At 43.4% G+C, this 23,195-nt stretch overlaps 1 protein-coding gene across 2 annotated transcripts in view; it reads left to right on the plus strand.

Moving 5' to 3' along the window:
* LOC102471881 (uncharacterized) overlaps window positions 1–23,195 on the plus strand; it is a 38,458-nt gene that overhangs the window by 9,497 nt on the left and 5,766 nt on the right. For both annotated transcript variants that reach the window (XM_006156406.1, XM_006156405.1), the window contains 10 exons: window positions 4,624–4,901; window positions 9,984–10,041; window positions 10,381–10,411; window positions 12,256–12,393; window positions 14,575–14,626; window positions 16,303–16,486; window positions 18,590–18,620; window positions 19,682–19,773; window positions 20,475–20,508; window positions 21,418–21,524. In XM_006156406.1, coding sequence (XP_006156468.1) covers window positions 4,624–4,901; window positions 9,984–10,041; window positions 10,381–10,411; window positions 12,256–12,393; window positions 14,575–14,626; window positions 16,303–16,486; window positions 18,590–18,620; window positions 19,682–19,773; window positions 20,475–20,508; window positions 21,418–21,524 — 1,005 coding nt within the window. The remainder of the gene's footprint in view (window positions 1–4,623; window positions 4,902–9,983; window positions 10,042–10,380; window positions 10,412–12,255; window positions 12,394–14,574; window positions 14,627–16,302; window positions 16,487–18,589; window positions 18,621–19,681; window positions 19,774–20,474; window positions 20,509–21,417; window positions 21,525–23,195) is intronic.

A 23,195-nucleotide genomic window follows, 5' to 3' on the forward strand; every position in this document is an offset into this window, starting at 1 on the left:
GTGATGCATTTTTGCATAGAAAAAAATATGTCATGACTTTTCCGATGACCCAATATGGCCTCGAGTTCTCAGTTTATATTTTACATGCCTCTCCTCAGTCTTTGGACTTGAGACAGTCCTTGCCGTGTGTCTATCAGAGAAAGGGAGAGACATAATATTGCAATATTACAATACGTAAAATATAAATATATTTAACATATGTGTAAAATATACTCGCACACAATACAACTTAGTGTATATGTAGTACACATCTAGATAAAATTTTTTTTTTAATTTTAAAAATTTTTTAGAGAGATTTTTGCTATAGGGCATGTGAGTTTGCCAGAGAGACAGAAAGTAAGAAATCGCCCCCAGGAGGGATGGCCACACCACAATCCCTTCTCCTCCATGTTCCTCTGGGGATTTTGAGCATGCATGCATGCACACGTGCCAGGAGTGAGTTTCAAGCCATCGGGTCTGGAACTCAAATTGTGGTCAGCCATGGTGGAGTCCAGTGATTGTGCCATCTGCTGGTCCTAGATATATAGATAATTTTTTTTAAAAACATAGACATAAGTGATTCCATATTTTGAACTAACTGTGTTAAATAGAGACATTTTAAAGAGAATTTGGGTTTTGAATCTTTTTGAATAAAAGCGTGACATGGAAGTCATTTAGGAAATATACCCAGGAACAATTAGGAGATATATGTAATAATTTAGGTTTGAAATGATGGACTAAATGCTGAGTAGCAGTAGAGGGACTAGCGAAAAAGGGTGGCTTGAAACACCTGTGTTTGGGGACCAGCAGTTAGTGTAATGACTATGTCGCTGGACTCCCACGTAGTCGACCGTGGTTCGTGTCCTGGATCCGGTGGCTTGAAACTCATGCCGGGCGTGTGTGCGTGCATGCCCAAGATCCCGAGAAGAGATTGCAGCGTGGCCATCCCCCCGGGGGGTGATTTCTCCCTTTCTATCTCTCTGTCTCTCTCTGTCTATCTGGCGCGTCCTATAGCAAAAACCCCCCCAAAAAAAAAAAAAAAAAAAGAAAAAGAAAAAGAAAAAAACACCTGTGTTTGGACATGTGCCAAGTCCTGACGGAACAGAGAAACAGGAAAAAGGATTGTGGCATGATTACACCTCACTGGGGGTGGGGAGTGCTTTTTCTTCTCTCTCTTGCTCTTTCTCTGGTGAGCACAGGTACCTCTGGAAATTTAAAGAAAAAGAAAAGCAGTGTTCATTACCTGCTTTGTTCAAGGTACGGGAGATATCTGTACATGCATCCTCAAGAAAAATGTTAAGGTCTTACACGTATTATATGCTTATTTCATTATGTTTTGGAAAGTTATTTTCTTTAAAAACTTACGTAACATTTAAGAAATGTTTTGTGCAATATAAGTCAAATCTCTCCCCATCTCTTCCTCCTTTCCCTGCGCGAATCTCAATGGTTGGTTTGTAGTGTTTCCTTCCTCATCTTTTTGTGCATTGTTTTTCTATTAAAAAAAAAAAAAGGAGGGGGGCCAGCAGGTGGAGCTGTGGTTAAGGCACTGAACTCGCACGTGGCTGATTGCAATTTGAGTCCCGGATCCAGCGGCTTGAAACTCGAGCTGGGTATGTGTGTGTTCATGCCCAAAAGCTCAAGAGGAGAATGGAAGAGAAGGGATTGTGGCATGGCCATCCTCCCAGGGGGTGATTTGTTTGTTTTCAATCTCTCTGTCTCTGTCTCTCTGGCAAGCATATGCACCCTATAGCAAAAATCTCTTAAAAAAAAAAAGGAACACGATTTTGGTTTGTATGTCTGCTTACACATAAATAGAGATATGATGTAGGTGTTCTTTTCTCCATAGGGTGCATGCACTTACTGTACACAGAGAGAGAGTGTGAGAGAAAGTGAGAAATTGCCCCCGAGAGGGGCGATAGCCACACTGCAATACCTTTTCCATTCTCCTCTTGGGATTTTGGGGACTCATACACATGTACCTGGCAAGGTTTTCAAGACTCTGTGTCTGGGACTTGAACCGTGGTCAAGTGGGAGTCAGTGCCTTCGCCACTATGACACCTGTCAGCCCTTGGTTCTTGCTTTTGTACTTAACAATGTGTCTTGAAAATTTCTCACATTGGTATATATGGATGTACCTTCCTCCTTTGAACTGATGCTATGCATTAAATAGGGCTTTTAATTTTTTTAATTTTCAAATTTTTTTAAGAGAGATATTTTTTTCTATAGGGCACATGTGCTCACTGGAGAGATAGAGAGAAACAGAGAGACAGAAAAAGAGAAGTCATCCCCCAGGAGGGATGGACATGCCACAATCCCTTCCACTCTCGGGATTTTGGGCATGCCTGCACACACGCTAGGCACGTTTTAAGCCACTGGGTTCAGGACTTGAACCGCAGTTGATGATGTGGGAGTCCAGTGATGTAACCAATCTACCATCTGTTGGTCCTTCTATTGCATTTTTAATATGGCTTTGCTATTGTTATTAATTTTTCTTAAATGAATCTTGTGTCTGGTCAACTAAACTTTATTATTACTTTTTAAAAAATAATTTTCTTATTAATGTCAGTTGTGTACCTTTTAAGTAGTCATACCTGGAATTGATTTTGATGTTTTGCTGCACTAGTTAGCACCAACAATATGTGACTTATTTTTACTGGTAAAGGCTAGCATCCTTTTCTGGTCTGTGACTTTAATGTTTTACCTTTTAGGAATAATATTTATTGTAAATATCTTTCCTTGATACTTCTTTAAGTAGGTATGGTGGAGATGGCAGGTTGGTACGGTGGTTAGGGCATAGCTATTTGGAGTCCTAGTTTAATGAGTGTATTAGTTAGATTTCGCTCTGGTAACCAACAGCACCTCAAACTGCAGAAGCTTATAATAGTAAGCATCGATTTATAGCTCATGGCTCTATAAGTCAGCCGTGGCAGGGGCTGGCTGGGCATTGATCAAAGCAAATCACTTGGCCAAGTCCCAAATCAGTAGGCACAGTTGTTTACCAACTAGATGGCATTCCAGAATTACATGGCAAAGGGCATGGATCTATAATCCCATTACAGGGAGAAAATAGAGATTTGTGAATTATAACCTAGCTTACCATACTCTGAGTACTTTTATCCCCACCCGCCCCCCAAACCATGAAAACTGAAGACCCAGTTCCCTTGGATCAGCAGGCCTTCTCCCAATTACTGTTTGAGCTTCTTTGCTTAGATCTACTCCTTCCAAATCAGTCATCTCAAAAGAACAAGTAGTTTTTCTTTTCTACTTAGGACCTCTGTGGTTTTTTTTAAAGAATTATTAATTTAATTTATTATTATTATTATTTACTGTAGGACATGCATGCTCACTAGATATAGCCAGAGAGAGAAAGAGAGAGAGAAAAAATGAGAAAGCAAGTCAACAGATCCAGGACTTGATCCACGGTCAGCCATGTGGAAGTCCAGCGCCTTAACCACCATGCTGATACCTCTACTTAGGATTTTCATCACAGTTCTAAAATTGGCCTTGCTGGTCCTGAGACCATTTCTATGACTGCCTTCAAATACTTTGGCTGGCCAGGAAGGTGTGCTGACATGCTAGGGCTCCCTGCTGAATTTTGAGGGGTAGAGTCCATTCCCTGCAGACAGGTCTGAGGGTAAGGAAGAAGTATTTCCCAAAGAGAGATCAGAAATAAAGGGATGCTGGTCAGGCAAAGGCAGCAGATACCTGCTTATTCCTGAAATCAAGGATTTTAACAAGTGGGGAGAAAAGGGGGTACCATGGCAGATAGAGTGCAGACGTGGAGTTACCAAAGGGTGGAATTGTTTGGGGGAAATTATTGTTTTTCTTCTTAAAGAATTATTTATTTATTATTATTATTATTTTTTAAATTTGCCATAGGTCATGTGCCCTCACGAAAGAGAGAGAGAGAGAAAGTGAGAAAGTAAGCCTTGAGGTCTGGGACTCAAACCGTGGCTGGCCATGTGGAAGTCCAGTATCCCAACCACCACGCCACCTGCTGGCCCTAGTAGTGATCTTTTTCTTTCTTCTCCTTTTTCTTTTATTTTTTAAAGATTTATTTCTTTATTTAACAATTCCACTTGTTATTATTATTTTTTTTTTAATTTGACCAGACAGAGAGAGCAGGAAAGCAAGAAAGCAAGCCGCCAGGTTCAAGACTCGAACCATGCAGTTAGCCATGTAGGAATCCAGAATCCTTAACCACCATGCCACCTGCTGGCCCCAGTAGTGTCTTTTTCTAAGGTTTATCATCTTCTCTATGAGTAGGAGAGAAGATAGAGAGGAAGAGACAGCACCCTCATAGGGTTTTGGTGTCGGGGTTTTGGTGTCGGGGTCTCCCCCCTCAGTCCTCAGCCTGGCCTTGGATCATGGGCACACACATGCCTGCATGCTCTGTGAGGTCTCTGGACACAAACTCAGAACCTTCCCATATAGGTCAGTCTTGCAGAGGGTCTTATTTTATTTCCGCACCACCACTCGCTGAGTAGTGTCATCTTGCAAGGATGTGGAGGACAAGCTGGCCACTGGGGTGGTGTCTTGCGGCCAGTCAATGTTTGAATAATATTCTAAGGTATTTAAAGCTTATTTGGAAACCAGTGGGGAGCTTCAAACTCAAATATTTCCTATAAATTTCTACCTCTCCAGAATCAGCAGGCAGAAGGGAAAGACAAATGTCAAATACAGCATACGTAAGGAAAGGAACGGTGGCAAAAAGTGGATCGACGTGGGTCAGGATCAAAATGACACAATCAAAGGAGTGGACAAGAAGCGGAAACTCAGGGCTGTCAGAGAGTGGAGGAGGAGAAGACTCTGGTTCCAGAGGGTGATGCCCAGGAGTGAGTGTCCCTCGGACATGCCTGACCTTCATAGGAGACCATGCCTGCCAGCGGGCCTCAGCATTGACACAGTGACTGTCACCCACAGTGAGTCTACCTCCTTTATCTGATTCATTTTTTTCTTTAATTGAGAGAGAGGTTTTTGCTAGAGGGCGTGTGCATTCACTGGAGAGACAGAAAGACAGAAAGTGAGAAATCACCCTCCAGGGGAATGGCCACATCGCAATCCCTTCCCCCTTGGGATTTTGGGCATGCACACATACATACCTGGTGTGAATTTTAAGCCACTGGGTCTGGGACTTGAACCATGGTCAATTATGTGGGATTCCAGCAACGTAACCATTACACCATCTACTGGTCCTCTGATTAATGTCTTTTTTTTTTTTTTTTTTTTTTTTTGTGGAGGGGAGACGTTTTTGCTCTAAGGTGCATGCGTTTGCCAAAAAGACAGAGACAGAAAGCAAGAAATCACCCCCGGGGGGGATGGCCACACTGCAATCCTTTATCCTCTATTTTCCTCTCGGGATCTTGGACACACACATACACACACACACACACACACACACACACACACATACACACGCACCTGGCATGAGTTTAAGCCACCAGGTGTGGGACTCGAACCATGGTCGACTACATGGGAGTTCAGCGACATAGCCATTACACCAACTGCTTGTCCCCCGCCCCCGATTCATTCATTCAGTTTTTTTTTTTTTTCATTCCTATTTCCCATGCAGGTTTAGACAGTATCACTCATTCAGTGGCTTTCATCCTACTGTTTTCCAGCCCAACCACTTTCCTTTCATTGACTCAATAGACTTCTGTCCTCCATTCCTCTTTGGACTTAGAGTTGCTTGTCTGTAAAATAATATTGCCTTGTCGCTACAGTTCTTTTCAGCTTTAATAATCTCCATCCTCCAAAGTGCCCTTCATCTCTCCCATGACAAGATCACATTCTTATTCTGTGGCCTGAACCAGCCCCCAGTGATCGTGTTTCCTTGTTGGTGGAGGCCTACATATTTTTACACATTTAGGTTGAAGCGTTTGTCTGCTATGCCCGGCCTGCAGCCACGTACATACAAATGTCCATACGAGACGTTTACCTTCCTTGTTGGAACCTGGGACATTAAGCTTCTCATCGACATGGGCTAAGTTCCTACAACGAGATGAAAAGCATGTTTGATTTTTATGGAGAGGCAGAGTATTTATTGGGAGAGGAGAGCCTAGGTTAGCAATCAGGGCTCCTGCGTGGGTTAAGGTTTGTCTTGCGGGACTCGCCATGATGCTCTGGGAACCAAGGAAAAGCTAGGCCAAATACCTTTACTAAGGGGGAATCCTGTGTCTACGTGAAACGTGGTCATATACTTATTGGAGCCAGAGCGAGCACTGGGCTCCAGTGCCCAGCTGCAGCTGGAGAGGGAAGGGCAGTCGTAGCATATCTAACTTCAGGCCACCTTTCCAGCTGCCTCGCCGTCACTGGAGTCTGTTCACTGCCATCTGTGCTGGACAGCTGTCATAGCCTCCTGTCACCTCCATTCTCGCCCTCCTACAGGCCCTTTCCTTTTTTTTTTTTAGGTTTTTGTTATAAAGTGTGTGTACTTGCCAGAGGGGAAGTGAGAAATCCACTCCCAGGGGATGGACACACTGCAATCCCTTCTCCATTCTCCCCTTGGGATTTGGGGCACACCTGTACACGTGCCTGGTGTGATTTTCCAAACCTCGGAGTCCGGGACTTCGAACCATGGCCAGCCACGTGGGAGTCCAGCACTTTCACCACCATACTACCTACTGGCCCTGCAAATGCATCTTAATCACTTATTGACTTATTGGGTCCTAGAGGCCTCTGAGTCAGCAGTGCATAGTAGGTGCTCTGTAAACAGCAGGGAGTAGGTGCTCAGAAAATTTCTCGTGCGAACGCAGGCATCTGTAAAGGAGTGGACACAGCACCAATCACTTCCTTACTGGCCGTCGAGGCTCTACTTTGAGCGTCTCACATTCTCCAACCACGTACTCAGATCGCCAATCTCATTGTAGTTCCCAGATTTCAGCCCACATCAAAACAGTAACAATGCCGGGACCAGCAGTTAGCATAATGTTGCTGGACTCCTATGTAGTCGACTGCAGTTCGAGTCTCGGACCTGGTGGCTTAAACTCACACCGGGCGCGTGTGTGTGTGTGCCCAAGATCCCGGAGGAGAATGGAGGAGAAGGAACTGTGGTGTGGCCATCCCCCCTAGGGGGTGATTTCTTGCTTTTTATCTCTCTGTCTTTCTCTATCTTTCTGGCAAGTGCATGCGCCCTATAGCAAAAACCTTTCAAAAAAAAAAAAAAATCAGTACCAATGCTGTTTTGAAAACGTTTCTTAAATGCCGAATATCCATCTTTTCAACTGAAGCTTAGTGAAACAGTGAGTGAAAAGGGGTGTGAAGCAAATATTTAGTGTGCAGCTGCTGTGGGGAATCCAAAGCTCTCGAGCATCTCTGTGATTTATATTCAGATGAGCCAAGTGTAAATATGTCATTAAAAAGGCAGGATTTGAGGTGAGGGGGTGGAATGAGCGGCTCAGCTTTCTTCAAAACAGCTGCTGCAGAGTCCGGGCAAGATCTGCAGGAGTCCTGGTTCCCAAAGAGTCCTACTAGGCGTATGTCTCCTCTTACTCTGCAACAAGAAATCAGGCTGCAGAACCAGCAGGGGGCATACTGGTTATGTCACTGGACTCTCACGTGGCTGACTACAGTTCGAGTCCCAGACCTGGCAGCTTGAAACTCACACTGGATGTATGTTTGTGCATTCCCCAAATCCCAGGAGGATGGAGGAGAAAGAATTGGGCATGAACACCCCTCCTCCCTCCGGGGTTGTGACTTCTCACTTTCTGTCTCTCTGTCTCTCTGGCAAGCGCACACGCCCTATAGCAAAAAGTTCTCTTAAAAAAAAAAAATCAGGTTGCAACTCATGTAGGTATTAAGAATTACTAATTACGTTGGAATATTCCAAATAGTTCCTAGATTCAAAACAAATTTACAGCATTCCGGAAGGGTTTCATTTCTTCAGCATTTACTCAGTGGGGTTGCATCTTATGTGGAAATTATATTGCAAAGTCAATCAAAATTGCCCTTGAGGCTGCTTTATGTCCCACGCGAAGGGCAGGGTACCCGATTTTGTTACATAGACTCCTGAGGTGCTGTTATTGGTTCCCCTAACTCATTACTCAAGATTTCTCAACAGTCCTTAATGAATCCCCTCTCTCCTTAACGATGTTTTTGTAGCTTTGTTACCTGTGAGTTGTTCACCAGCTGAACCATACCTTTTAGTTCTTTCTTAACGTTCAAAACCACTTAAAATAGCTCACAAGGGGCCAGCAGGTGGTGCGGTCATTAAGGCACTAGACTCCCACGTGACTGACCATGGTTCAAGTCCTGGACCCAGAGGCTTGAAATTCTCACTGGACACATGTATATGTGTACCCAAAATCACAGGAGCAGAGTGGAGGAGAAGGGATTGCAGCATGGCCATCCCTCTTGATGGGTGATTTCTCACTATTCCTCTCATTGTCTCTCTCCAGCAAGTGCATGTGCCGTATGGAAAAAAACAAACAAAACAAAACTAGCTCACAAAATGCCTCTACAGGCTTTATATATATATATATGCTTGCCAATCCACTATCACTGATTTCCCATAAATTATATGCATGTAAATTAAGAACATGGATGACATGGCTCCACTGTAATAGAAGTAAATATAAATTGCTACCATAATTCAGATTTCCTGAGGCCTTACTGACCCAAGAGTACAAATAAAACATCAGGAAAAAAATCACCCAGATTCTAGCAGCTCTTATGGTGCTGGAAATTCGTAAGGATTTCTTTTTGAATATTTTGGTGGTTTATAAGAAGGGGCTCCACAGGTGGTCATGAGCAAGTCTGTTTCTGTCGGTGTACCTGCTGCCACAGACTTCCGCCTGGATGGAGGTCCTGCTGGGGAGGTCCTGGGCAGAGTGGTGAGCCACTCCCGTTGGTTCTCCAGAAGAGGTGTGTTACTAGCGTCACCACCACAGAAGTCACAGTAGTTACTGGGATTACGCATCCTAGTTACATGGTGCCGTATGCCACATCAAACGTTTTCACATCTGGCTATGTCAGGTGGTGAGGGATGCGATGGGGAATGATTGAGCAGGGAAAAGGAAAAAGTAACGATGATCTCACTAGCACGTCCGAGGGTCCAGTTGTTCCTATGGGAACAGTACAATAAACACAGGCTTTCTCCTGGGTGGCTAGACTTTCTGGACACTGTAACACTCTGTAGTTTTTTTTTTGGAGAGATTTTCACTGTAGGGCGCGTGTGCTCGCCAGACAGACAGAGAGAGACCTAGAGACAGAAAGCGAGAAATCACCCCCCCAGGGGGGATGGTCACGCCGCAATCCCTTCTCCTCCATTCTCCTCTCGGGATCTTGGGCACACACGCACATGTGCCCGGCGTGAGTTTTAAGCCACCGGGTCCGGGACACGAACCGCGGTCGACTACGTGGGAGTCCAGCGACATAGCCATTACGCTAACTGCTGGTTCCCTCTGTAGTTTATTAACAATTGCACTCATTGCTTTGAGTTGAAAGGGATGTCATTCAACTGAAATGGTATCTGGAGTTTGAAGAAAAACATTGCATATTTTATTTTAAAGAAGTAATATTTTGGGAACCAGCAGATGGTATAATGGTTCTATTGCTGAACTTCCACGTACTCAACAGCGGTTCGAGTCCCAGACCTAGTAACTTAAACTCATGCTGGGTGTATGTGCATGCATGCCAAAGATCCCGAGAGGAGAATGGAGGAGAAGGGATTGTGGTGTGGCCATCCCCCCAGGGGGTGATTTCTTGCGTTCGGTCTCTCTGTCTCTCTCTGTCTATCTGGCAAGAGCATGTGCCCTATAGCAAAAATCTCTACAAAAAAAAGTAATATCTTTATAAAATTAAATTTACTCAAGTTTCCAAATGTTTGGCGCATGCTTCTGAATGCTTGAAATTCAGAATGTTTCCATTTCAAGGAACATTTCCCACAGGTGAGTATGTATCGTATCTTCTCTCAGAGTGCTTATTTTTACCTTCCTTCAGAGCTAATACAGGGGTGGTTTGTTTGTGTCTTCTTCCTTTTTATTTTATTTTTTTAAATCTTCCAGTGGAGCATCAATACAGGTTTGACTCAGAGGATGGAAATGGCCTCACCGTTACTTGGAGGTAAGCAGGTCCCTGATGAAGATGGAGTTACTGGCTGGGCCATTGGGTGGCTTACCTTTCTTCTCAGCAGGTGTCTCTCTGCCCTCCCAGCATCCCCGCGTGTGGAATCACTCCTGCTTTTAGATCCCCACCTTACCTGTCCCCCAGCACCACACCTCGAGGACTTCCCCAGTATCTCAGGGGAGGAATATTTCAGCAGAGGGCTGGCTGGGGGAAGACAGGATTGCCAAGAGCTGAACTTGGACACCTGCAGGAAAAGGAGTCCCCAGAGGTGACAGGAGTATTGCCTTGTTTCCTTGGAAAACAAGTCCTTCATTGGTCTTTTTTTTCATTATTTAGACTGAAGATACTTCCTGGGCCCAAGGAGAAGGTAAGTGAAAACAGCACCTATTTCAGCATCTAAGACTCTTTTTTTTTTCTTTTCTTTTTTTGGAGAAGTTTTTGCTATAGGGCGCGTGCACTCGCCAGAGAGAGAGAGAGAGAGAGAGAGAGAGAGAGAGAGAGAGAGAGATAGAAAGGGAGAAATCACCCCCGGGGGGGGATGGCCACGCCACAATCCCTTCTCCTCCATTCTCCTCTCAGGATCTTGAGTACACATGCACACGTGCCTGGCGTGAGTTTAAGCCACTGGGTTTGGGACTTGAATTGCGGTCGACTACATGGGAGTCCAGTGACATAGCCATTACGCTAACTGCTGGTCCCAGCATCTAAGACTCTTTAACCAACAAAGAGGTTCTTTTATTCTAAGAAATACAGGAGAACAAGGGAAGAGCTGGTTTTCTCCTGTCCTTCTACACATCCATCCCTCCATCCCTCTATCCATCCACTCACCCAGCTATTCTATGGGAGTGGGTGAATAGAGAAAGGATGGAAATAACAGAGTATTTAATTTAAACACAAATGCTATAGACATTCTTTAGAGTAAGAGAAACACAGTCTCTATACAATAGTACAAGTTATTTTCCTTGGCTGTTCATGTCCTCATTTCCTGTAAAAACAGGCTCTTCTTTGAGACATCCTTTAAAATGGACTGGCTCTGTCTCCACAGCACATGAAGATAGTCCCAAAGAGGAATAGGCAGTTATTGGAGTAGTTCCTTATTTAACATGGACCCAACTCACTGGTTATTTCAATATTTGACACTCTGTGAAGTATATTTGCTCACCCTTCCAGGCTTCATCATCTGTGTTTGTCCACCCTAGACTTTTATGGATTCAGACAGTCCTCTTGCTTGGAGGAGTTACACTTCCTTTAAAAAAAATAAATAAATAAACTTTGGAGAGAGATTTTTGCTATAGCACATGTGCACTCGCCAGAGAGATAGAGAAAGACAGAGAGAGAGAAAGCGAGAAATCACCCCACAGGGGGGAGGGCCACACCACAATCTTTTCTCTTCCATTTTCCTCTTGAGATTTTGGGCATGCACGCACACGTGTCCAGTGTGAATTTTAAGCCACCCAGCCCAGGACTCAAACAGTGGTCAACTACGTGGGAGTCCAGTGACATAAATATTTCACCATCTGCTGATCCCGGATCTACACTTTCAACGTAGCCTTTGTCAGGTCGACGGGTTTTGGTTTACATGACTTTTGCCTGCAGCAGGTGTGGTCTTCTTCAAACCAAGGGGCGATAATGATAATATTGGTAAATGGAAAGGTGAGTGGGGGGGGGGTCTAACATTATAACACAGTGGGGAAACTAAGGCCCAGGGCATAAGCTGACTTAAAGCAGGGAGCTATTATGGCAGAACGAGGGCTAGGAAACAAGAATTAAATAATTTTCTAGAGACCTCTTTAGCAGTAATTCAAGATCTCCAACTACAAGTTTTTGGATATTTATTTCAGTAGTCTTCCCACAAGTATGCATGAACATCTTTCCAAAAGAACAAAGTTGTTTATCAACATAAGACCTGGTGAATTCTTTATACTAAAACAATTTCTGAATTATATTTGTAACACAAAGCAATTTTCCCACAAATGATGTCACATAAATTCTAGCCATGAAAAGTTGACTAGGACTTGGATAAAAAGGACACATGGTGGGGCGATGCTTGAGTTCCTACCTCAGTGTGGCCACCTGGGGGACTCTGTAGTCTTCGATTTTCCCAGTGGTGATCAGAGATGGGGCACCACACATGAGTAAGCTGTGGATGTCCTCGTCTTTGCCTGAGTCAGACTCACGGAGCAGCTAGCATCGCCTCTTTTCTTGTCCCAGAATCAAATGGCTGATCACATCAATGGACCCTCAACAGAAATTCACCTGCTCACTAGTTACCTGTATTCTTCACTCACCTTTGGAGAGTCCCTGAGGCCCTATTGGGTGTTACTATTTGTGATGTCCCATCGAAGGAAGGTAAGAAACTCCAAAAAAGAGTAGAGGTATATGAGATTTATTTTTTTTTTTAATTTGCTAGAGGATACATGCACTTACTGGAGAGAGAGAGAGATAGAAAGAGAGAGAGAGGGAAAACAAGAAAGCATTCATCATGGAGGGTGGTCTTACCACAATCCCTTCTCCATTCTCCTCTTGGGATTTTGGGCATGTACACACATATGCCTGGTGTTGGGCCTAGGACTTGAACCAAACAGTTGGCCATGTGAGATCCAGCCACCTTAACCACCATGTCATCAGCTGGCTCACTAATGAGATTTTATCGATAGCACCATATATTAGAAGAAAGGGCTAATCAAACATTTATAGAAATTCTTATTCCTCTCATGATCTGCCTTTTATAATTTCTTCTTTTTTTAATCTCTTTTAATCCTTAGTAGCCTTCTTACCAGTCTACAACCTCAAATTGTATGATTTTATAGATGTGGTTTATTTGCATATGAATCATCCTTCAAAGGAGCACTAAGTAGGTAGTGAGATTACTTGGACAAATCATGTTTAAATGTGATTTCTTCACGTTAATTTATCTTCAAAACCTGCTGAGATAGATTGAATAACATCATTTATATAAAAATAACGGTTTCTAAAAATTGAAATCACAAAAGAAATGGAAAAAAATAGTAACTGGTACAGGGGGAAGTCTTTTTAACAGGAAAAACAAACAAAAAAAAACGAACTTTAATGGGAAAAGACAATTATTTGATTGCATACAAATTTTAAAAATTTCTCTACATCAGAAAGAAGCTAAGGAAAATATGTGTGACATACAGAGCTAAGAAACTCTTCAGTATGGTTCTAGCCAGGTATCTCCTATCCAAGCAGCAAGTCAGTCCTATGTCAGGAAAACCTGGCTGCTTTGAGTATGTTGGGCTTACTGAAAAAAGGCATAGTATACTTAAAATGATGAACTTCATGATGGGTGACGTGGGATTATTAATTTATTTTTAGAAAAATTTTGCTATAGGGTGCGTGTGCTCACTGGAGAGACTGAGACAGAAAGCGAGAAATCACCCTTCAGGGGAGATGGCCATGTTGCAATCCCTTCCCCTCCATTCTTCTCTCAGGATCTTGGGCACACACACACACACACACACACACACACATGTGGCCGCCATGAGTTTTAAGTCGCCAGGTCCAGGACTCAAACCATGGTCGACTACATGAGAATCCAGTGATGTAAGCATTTCACCATCTGCTGATCATGACTTAGGGGAATTGCTAAAGAAAACATTTGACAGTTCTCAGTGTTTGGAATTTGGTCTGGCCTTTGCAACATAACCCTCCACCTGAGATGTGAGCCACTGAGTAACTCATACTCCAGGGGGGGAGGTCAGAGCTTGTGATCTGAGAGTCATTTTCAGTAAAGAATAAGATAAAGTTGAAGTTTACACATCTCAAAATAATGGTATGGATTTCATATTTAGAGTACCCATGGCATACGGGCTACTACATTACTTGCTGGGATTTCAAAAATGAGTGAGAAATTGTCTGTGTTCTTCAGGAGTCCCTAGACAATGAGATTTATCAGAGTAGGGGGAAGTACTTCCAATCTGGGGTGAGGGGATGTATTGCTATAGTACAGACAATCACATGAAACTGGAGCTGTCTCAGCCAGACTGAGGGGTTAGAAATAACTGCTGGAGTCGAAGCAGTAGGTCTGTGTAGGATGGTACAGTAAATACAAACCTGAAAGAGAAGCCTATGGATGCCAGGACGGGAAGTAAGGAGCCATTGAATACTTTGGCCCAAGGAACTGACATGACAGAAGTCTCCTTCAGGACCCCAGTGGTCCTGCCCCTTAGCTGTTATTTTGCATTCCACAATTTAACTTTCTGCAGTTTCAGTTACCCATGGTCACCCATGAGCTGAAAGCAGGTGAGTGCTCTGCAATAGAACAAGCTATTTGAGAAGGAGAAAGAGGCCAAGTTCCTGTGATTTTTATTACCACATATAGGCATAACTGTTCTCCTTTTAGTTATTGTTGTTACTCTCTTTACTGTGCCTAATTTATAAATTAAACTTCATCATAGGTCTGTACGTATACCTAAGAAAACACCGTCTGTAACACTTTCCCCTTATCCCTTGTGGATGAGAGAATATTACTGTATTTCTCTTATAATCTATTATCCTTTTTTATTTTAGAAAGCCAAGATAAATGAGTCATATCAAAAACTTAATGAAACATTTGAACCAGGTAGGAGTTATTTTGCTTGTTTGTATTGATTGATTGATTGATTGATTGATTGCTATAGGGCGTGTGTGCTTGCCTGACAAAAAGAGAGAGAGAGACAGAGAAAGAGGGAAACTGAGAAATCACCCCCCAGAAGGGATGGCCACACTGCAAGCCCTTCCTCTTTTTCCCCTCAAGATTTTGGGCATGCACACATACATGCCTGATGTGTTTTTCAAGTTGCGGGTCCAGAACTCAAACCATGAAATCAGCCACATGAGATCTAGCACCTTAACCACCCCACTCTCTGCTGGCCCAGAAATATTCTTTCATTATTTTTTAAATTTACCAGAGGGTGTGTGCACTCTCTGGAGAGGGGATAAAGAGGGAGAGAGGAAATGAGAAAGTGTCCCCCGCCATGGGAAATGGTCACACCACAATCCCTTCTCCTTCATTTTTCCTTTCAGGATTTTGAGTATGCATGCACAGGTCCCCACCATGTTTTTCAAGCCTCTGGGTCTGGATTTGAACTGTGCTGTTGGCCATGTGGAATTCAGCTGTCTTCACCACCACACCACTGGCTTGTCTAAATATTCTTACTGATGCCATTTACTAACAGGACAGAGACTTTGAAGTGCTAAAGCTGGGTCGAGAGTTGTGTTTGAAAGAGAGTGACGGTTACAGGCACAATGACATAGTGGACTCTGATGTTTTGACCCTCTGTAGCATAAAACTATAGCCCATTTCCAAAGAGCTTTATGGGAGCTCTGGGATGACCCCGGTCAGATTGTCCTCAAACATTACATGGTCACCACATTAACCCGGCAAGAACTGGCTTGTTTGTGGAACTTGGAGGTCATTTGGTTTTCAGAGGAACCTTCAGGTCAGTTTGGGAAGGAAGCATGTTGAATACACACATCGTGGGATAGTCCTACCAGGACATATCCTATAACAAGATGAACAACAACAAAAATGACAAAGTTCTTATCTATGCAACATCCAGAATGACTCATGAAGAAATTGTGTGAGCAAGAAGCAAAACACAAAAAGTACATACTCTGGGATCCCATGTAGGGGAAATTTGAGAACAGGTGAAAATAATCTGTAAGTGATAGACTTGGTCAAGTGATGGCTACGTCTGAGAGATCCGTGTTGACTGTATGAGGAAACATTCTAAAAGTAGGTGAGTGATAGAAATGTCCCATAACTGCCTGATCTGTGAGATATCTATATCTATATCTATCTATATCTATCTATATCTATATCTATATCTATATCTATATCTATATCTATATCTATATCTATATCTATATCTATATCTATATCTATATAAATACACACACACTTAAGTTCACTGAGCTCTACACTTTATGTGCTTTATTGTATATATGAACTAGCTCAGTTAAAAAATTTCAAAGTAGGTATTTTTTTTCTATGTGGTCCATTATTCTCATTTTTTAGAGAGAGAGATAGGGCATATGCACTCACCAATGAGACAGAGACAGACAGACAGACAGAAAGTGAGAGACTACCCCCTCTTAGGATTTTGGGCATGCACATACACGCGCCCAGTGTGAGTTTTAAGCCACCAGGTCTGGGACTCAAACCGCAGTCGACTTTGTGGGAGTCCAGCGTCATAACCATTATGCCATCTGCTGGGCCTCCATTATGCTCTTTTCCTCCCTTTCCTGTGCTGGAAGGAAGGCCCCTTGGTGTTCTCGGTTACGTCTATGGATGCTGGAAAGTCTGTCAAAGAGAAAGGAGCCTGAGCACCTTCAGGAAGCTACAGAGTGAATACCATGAGTCACTGCCCTTGAAGGTGAGAGAGGTCCTGTCTCCTTTGGAGAGCAAAGAACTTGGGGTCTGGAGGACCGTGGCTTTCTGGTGAGTGAACACAGAAACACTAAGATGGTGGAAGGGGGAACCTCAGATACCCTGGGAAACTTTGACAAAAACGATCTAAAGTTTTTGAAGTCATCAAAAAAACCCATATACATATATGGGTTTGTGTGTTGGGGGAGTCTTCAACATGTTCATAGAAAAATGCATATTATGAGCAAACTATGTGTGGATTTTAGCTTTTTATTGCACCCAAATAAATGACTACTTTAACTCCATTTTCCCATAAACCATGTGAAGTCCTCTTGTATATGTGTATATATATTTTATTATGCCAGTGTTTATTGAAAGGCCTCAGGTGGTCTAAGAGGAAAATCTTTATATTTTCATGCAAACTATCTGAAAGAATTGAGCATTGTTCTTTCTTTTCTTCTTCTTCTGTTTTTTTTTTTTGGTAGATTTTTTTTGCCCAAGGGCATGTGTGCTTCCTAAAGAGAGAGACAGAGACAGTGAGAGGGAAAGTGAGAAATCACCCCTCCAGAGGGGATGGCCACACCTCAGTTCCTTCTCTCCCATTCTGCTCCACACACACATGTTCCTGGCAGGAGTTGGAGTCACCAGGTCGGTGACTCAAACCGTGGCCGGCTGTGTGAGTCCAGCGATACAACCGCTACACCATCTGCTGGTCCCAAGAGTTCCGCACTTCAGTCCGGAGTACTGCTGAAGAGTCAAGGCTGAGAAGGAAGAGGTTGGGGCGCAGCTGGCACAGAGCACACCCGTCTTTCCCTTCTTTACTCGCCTCACAGTGCTTTGCCAAGTTCCACTGTTGGCTCTTCCAATCTTCATTTGTCCTTTCAGCATTTTCCTCCAAGTACAGACTGAACCTTTCTAATAGCACACGCACACTTAGGAGGGTTGCTTGGGTCACCAGCTTTTGCCTTCTGGCTTTTGGTTTAGATTTTCAGGACTTCGACCAGTCTGTAAGTGGGAGTACAGATCAGCAGAAGGAACTTGGCAGAGCTCACAGGTGAACAGCTGACTTTGAAAAGAAGACTGACGTTTTGTGGCTGAACTAAAAGGAGCTTCGGAGGACCCATGGGGGAGCCATGGCCCCTTTAGTTGCTAGAGACTAGTCCACATTTTTAGCTAGATCAAATTTTTAAACAGATTTTTTTTTTTTAAGCACTTGAAGCATCTTCAGTTGAACAAGAACACTTAGCTGGCCTGCCGTTTTCAAAGGGTTTGCATTGTAGACAGGGCAAAGGTGGAGATATTTATACAGATCCTTGAAGTACACCAGCATCTAAATGAGTGTGTCCTTATTAAATACTCATGGGAGGAAGTAGATCCAAATTTCTTTATCTCTTTTTCTCTCTTTTTTTCTCTTTATCTCTTTCTTTGTTTTATTTTTATTTTAAAAATAATTATTTAGTTCATTTTATATATTATTATTATTATGTTAATTTGCTATAGGGCACATACACTCACCGGAGAGATAGAGAGGGAGGAAAAATGAGAAAGCAAGCCGCCAGGTCTGAGTGTCGAACCACAGTCAGCCATATGGGAGTCTAGCACCTAAACCACCATGCTACTTGTTGGCCCTCTTTCTTTTAGTTTTTAATTGCTGGAGCATGTGTAGTTCACCAGAGAGGGAGAAAGAAGGAGACCAAGAAAGTACCCCTAGGGGGGCATGATCATGTTGTGATCCCTTCTCTATTTCTCCATCCTGTTGAGATTTGGAACACACATGCACACACACCTGGTATCTTTTCCAAGCTGCTGAGGCTGGGTTTTGAACCATGGTTGGCCATGTAGGATTCAACTTTCTTAAACACTAAGCTACAGGGCTTGCCCATGAGCCCCTTCCTGTTGGATGGAACCCTGGGAATGGCCACAGTTCTCCCACTTCCTGACAGATATGCAGTGAGTGCCAAGCATGGAAATGGAATTGATCTGAGCCCCTTCCCTCCCTTCAAGGCCCCCTTCTTCTTGCCCACAGAATCAGGGTATTCTGGGACTAAGGTTTTTTCACCCAGCCACCCTAGGTTTAAGTAATTATTTAGATCTGAGAAGGTAGCTTCTCATTCTGAACTACTCATGACTTATCAAAGGAAGTCTTCTAATGGACTCTATTTCCCTGTTTCCTAGTGAGGAGGCATCTGGGGTAGAAGATGAAAAGGTGAGTCACCATCATTTCCTGGGGTGAACATTAAAAGTGCAGCATAATTAGGATAGATTTAGGTTACAGTAGAGTCCTGGATGGGCTTTTATTTGGGTAGGATTGTATGATCAGAGATATAGATTGACCAATTCATCCATCCATCCATCCATCCACCCATCCATCCACCCATCCATCCACCCACCCATCCACCCACCCATCCATCCACCCATCCATCCACCCATCCATCCATCCATCCATCCATCCATTCACTCATCTACCTATTCATCCCCTCACCCACCCACCCATCCATCCACCCATCCATCCACCCATCCATCCACCCACCCATCCATCCACCCATCCATCCATCCATCCATTCACCCATCCATCCATTCACCCATCCATCCACCCACCCATCCACCCATCCACCCAGTCAGCATTTATCAACTATATACTATGTGCCAGACATGGTTCTAGGCTTTCGGGTATTCTGCTGTTTGAGGCAAAGTCCTTATTTTCATGAAGCCTACATTTTAGTCAGAGAGATTGATGAAACAAAAGCAAAAGTGTAAATAATTTCTTGTGGTGCATGCTGTGAAGCCATCAAAGTGAGCTAACACTCTAAAACACTGGGAGATTATTAGCCGTTACTGTGGGTTCCAGTTCAAACTCTTAGACTCTAAACATTCCTCTTTCATAGCTAAAGTTTTCTCTTCTAAATTCTTCTGCGATGAAAGTTTGGGCCCTCTGTATGAGATTTTTGTTTGGCGGGGTACATTGCAGTGGGCAAGGTTGGGCAGGGACAGGGTGTATTGTGCTTATTTGAATGGCAGATCTGTTTGTGTGTAAAATGAAACTAGAGAAGCACACAGGAAGGGACCCATCAAGTTAGGGAGAGGCCTGTGGCATTCTGGAAGCAGATACAAGATGGCGTTCCCATTACCATTCTCTAAGTCTGCAGAGGTCATAATAAAGCTGTGACTAGCTATCTGTGGAGGATGCAAAAGAATCCTGGCTCCTTCCCATTTCAGTGGGGAGGAGCCAGCCACTGTGACTCACTGGAATGTCATTGCTCTTCACAGATGGCTTATTGCTGGAAGGAGAAGAGACCAGTGCTCACGCACAACATGGTCAGATTTGGTCCCAGGACTCTGGTTGGAGCCAGTAAGGCGAAGTGAGTAGATTATGAGCCATGGTCTTGCTATTTTTATGCTTTTCTTTCTTTTCTTTTTTGTTTTAAGTTTACCTCTCTCTCTCCTGACAAGAACTCTCAACAGGGTTTCATGCCACAACCCTCCTCCCCAAAGCCTTTCTGAGCCAGCCAGGATGATAGGTATGTGTGTATTTCTGGCATGGACCAGTCAATCTGGGAACCAAACCCTGATCTTCCCTATGGCTTCCAGCATTGCAGAACATTAGCAATGGTGTCAGGCCATCTTTGTTTCTCCCTTTAAACCATTGCAATCAGCTGTCCACACCCTAGGCTGTGAGACTGTTCTTGCTAGGTTGTCACTGGCTTATCTGATGGCATTTTATAAATGCCAATTATAATGGCCTTCTTTCCACCCCAATCTCCTCTCTATAACATTTGACATTACGAGTCATTGTTTTTCTGGAAAGTTCTTTTTCTTAGGTGTTTGTGACACTGTGAGTTCCCTACAAATTCTGTGGTGAACCATATTGGCAATTGAGAAGGTGGAGCTGGGAGAAGCTTCAGGAAGTAGGAAACCATCCAACTGAGCTTAGAGGGATGAAGGGAGGATGAGTTCATCAGCTGGAGAAGAAGGCAAGACTGTGCCTTCACCTCAGCTCCTGGTTTATTCTCTAATAAAAGATATAAATAACTGAAATAGCATGTCGTTCTCTTTTTTTCAGAGATGAGTTTCTGGGAATGGCTCTTGTCAGAAGGGTAAGTCTTGGAGCATGTTAAAGCCAAGTTCTACTAACTTGCATGTGTAGCAGTTTAATGGCAGGGGCTGAGGGGCTGGTTCTCTTTTTAGACAGAGTCTTTCCATGTTGCCCAGACCAACATTAAGCTCTTGATCTTCCTGCCTCAGCCTTCCCAAATCACTGAGATTACAGGTACACACCTTATGGCCAGTCTTTAGGGTGGAGCAGGAATCGAACCTGGGCTTTCTGTGTGGTCCCAGCCTGAAGAGCATAGCTTTTTTAGTAGTGTGAGCCACGGTCACTGGACCATAGGCTGCCTCTTTGAATGTCATCCACAAAATATTTTAACTTCTGCTGACTCCAACTTAAGTTCTAGGAGCCAATTTCAAGGTTCCTGGGAAAATGGAATGTAAGTGTGAGTTTATTTGGGTGCAAAACATTTTGAAATCCATGCATAGTGTTTTCATAATACACTGTTTCCATGCGTTTTTTGAAGACCTCTCATATTGAAACCAACCCAGAATGAGCAACCAAGAATTAAAAATTTAATCAATCTAGTAACTTATTGTGGAGACCCAAAATGCCTTATTAAATTCTGCTACCTTTCCCAAACTTGTCTAAAATATTTTGTTGATTGGATTCAAGTTGGTCTTCTAAAGAATTATTTGTTTAATTTATTTTTATTTTTAATTTGCTATAGGGCATGTGCATTTGAAAGAGAGAGAGAGAGAGAGAGAGAGACACTCCAGGTCTGGGACTTGAACCACAGTTGGTTATGTGGGAGTCCAGAGTCTTAACCACGATGCCATCTGCTAGCTCCCAAACGGGTCTTCTAATTAAACAGGTAGGTTAACTGATTTAGTTCTCTTCAGAATTTTAGTGTGCCAAGAGCAACCTGATCTAAATGATATCTTGTGGTTATTCTCAGACAGCCCAAAAGAAGAAAGGAAACCAAGCTCCTCTGACCCACAACCTGGTCAGATTTGGCTCAAGGACCCTCGTGGGAGCCAAGAGGGCAGCAGATATTTCTGACCAGTGAGTAGATTCAGGGCTGCAGAAATTCAGGGATGGGGAGACTTTGCCAAACAGATATTTGGGACCTAAACTATCATAACGCTAAAGAACTGTGAAGTTAGAAGGGCCTTTGGGATGCTTCTTGTCCAAGCCAATCTGTTTCACACCTAAGAAGACGGCCTTGGTCATGGCCGTGCAGTGACAGAGGAAACATGACTTAGTTGAGAAATGACTGCTATAGGACTGGGTGGGTACTAGGAGACTGGGAGTGAGGGTTGCGTGTGCAAGTGCACAAGCGCGTGTTTACATATATATTTTTCTTTCTTTCTTTTCCTCCGAAGGAAGACCTCTGAAAGCTCTTAGCAGCACTAAGATTCGATATATGTATCTTTGGGGCCACTAGATGGCATGGTGGTTAAGATACAGGACTCTGATGGCTGATCGTGGTTCAAGGCCTAGACCCAGTGGCTTGAAAATCATGCCAGGTGTGTTGCGTGCATGTCCCAAATCCCAGGAGGAGAATGGAGGAGACGGGATTGTGAAATGGCCATCCCCCTGGGGGGTGATTTCTCACTTTCCATCTCTGGCAAGTGCACATGCCCTATCGCAAAAACCAAAGCAAATAAATAAATAAATATCACACACACACACACACACACACACGTATCGTTCTTTTCTGTTTCATTCTCCCTTTCTGCTTTCCCTTTTGTGGGCTAGTCCCCTTGCATGAGTGCGTGGAAGGCTGTATGTCTCGCAGATCCTACTTTCTCTTTTTTAGGCCCCTTTGGGAAAGTATTATTTCATATTACCACAAAAGGGGTTAAGTGAAAGAGACTACTACTTTGGCTTAAGGATATTTTCCTGTTGTATTAGTCAGGTTTTGCCACACAATCATTGATAGTATGTGTGCGTGCGTGTGTGTGTGTGTGTGCATGTATATATGCACACACATACATACATGCACATACACATGTGAAGAAATTTTAAGGAACTGGCTCACATGATTGTAAAGCATTGGCCAGTCCAAAAACCGGTGGGCGAGGCTGTCAGTGGACACTCAGGAAAGAATGGAGGTGCAAATCCAAGGCCGTGTGTTGAACAACCAGGAAGAACTACATTGGCGATGAAATCTGAAGGCGATTTGTGGCAGAATTCCTTCTTGTCTGGGGGAGATCAGCCTTTTGTTCAGGCCTTCAGCTGATTGAATGAGGCTCACCTGTATTATGGAGGACAGTCCTATTTACTCAAACTTTATTAATTTAGGTATACATCTCATCCAAAAACCTTCATGGAAACATCCAAGATAACATTTGATAGAATATCTGGGCACCATAGCCCATACAAGTTGACATATAAAATTAACTATCAGGCCCACTTTTTGTTTCTATCCCTGGAACACTTTTTGGGGTTGAATTTTCTTTCTTTCCTTTTTTTAATAGATTTTACTATAGGGTGCGTATGTTTGCTGGAGACACAGAGACAGAAAAAAAATCACTCCCTGGGGGGATGGTCACACAGCAATCCCTTCTCTTCCATTCTCAGGATTTTGGGCGTGCATGCTCAGGTGTCCGGCATGAGTTTTAAGCTTCTGGGTCCAGGATTTGAACCACCGTCAAGTGTGTGAGAATCCAGCAACATAACCGTACACCATCTGCTGGTCCCATAGGGGCTGAATTTTTTAGACATATGAAC

The sequence above is a fragment of the Tupaia chinensis genome, unplaced genomic scaffold (assembly GCF_000334495.1).
Source record: "Tupaia chinensis unplaced genomic scaffold, TupChi_1.0 Scaffold000493_1, whole genome shotgun sequence".
In the NCBI taxonomy this organism is placed as follows: domain Eukaryota; kingdom Metazoa; phylum Chordata; class Mammalia; order Scandentia; family Tupaiidae; genus Tupaia; species Tupaia belangeri.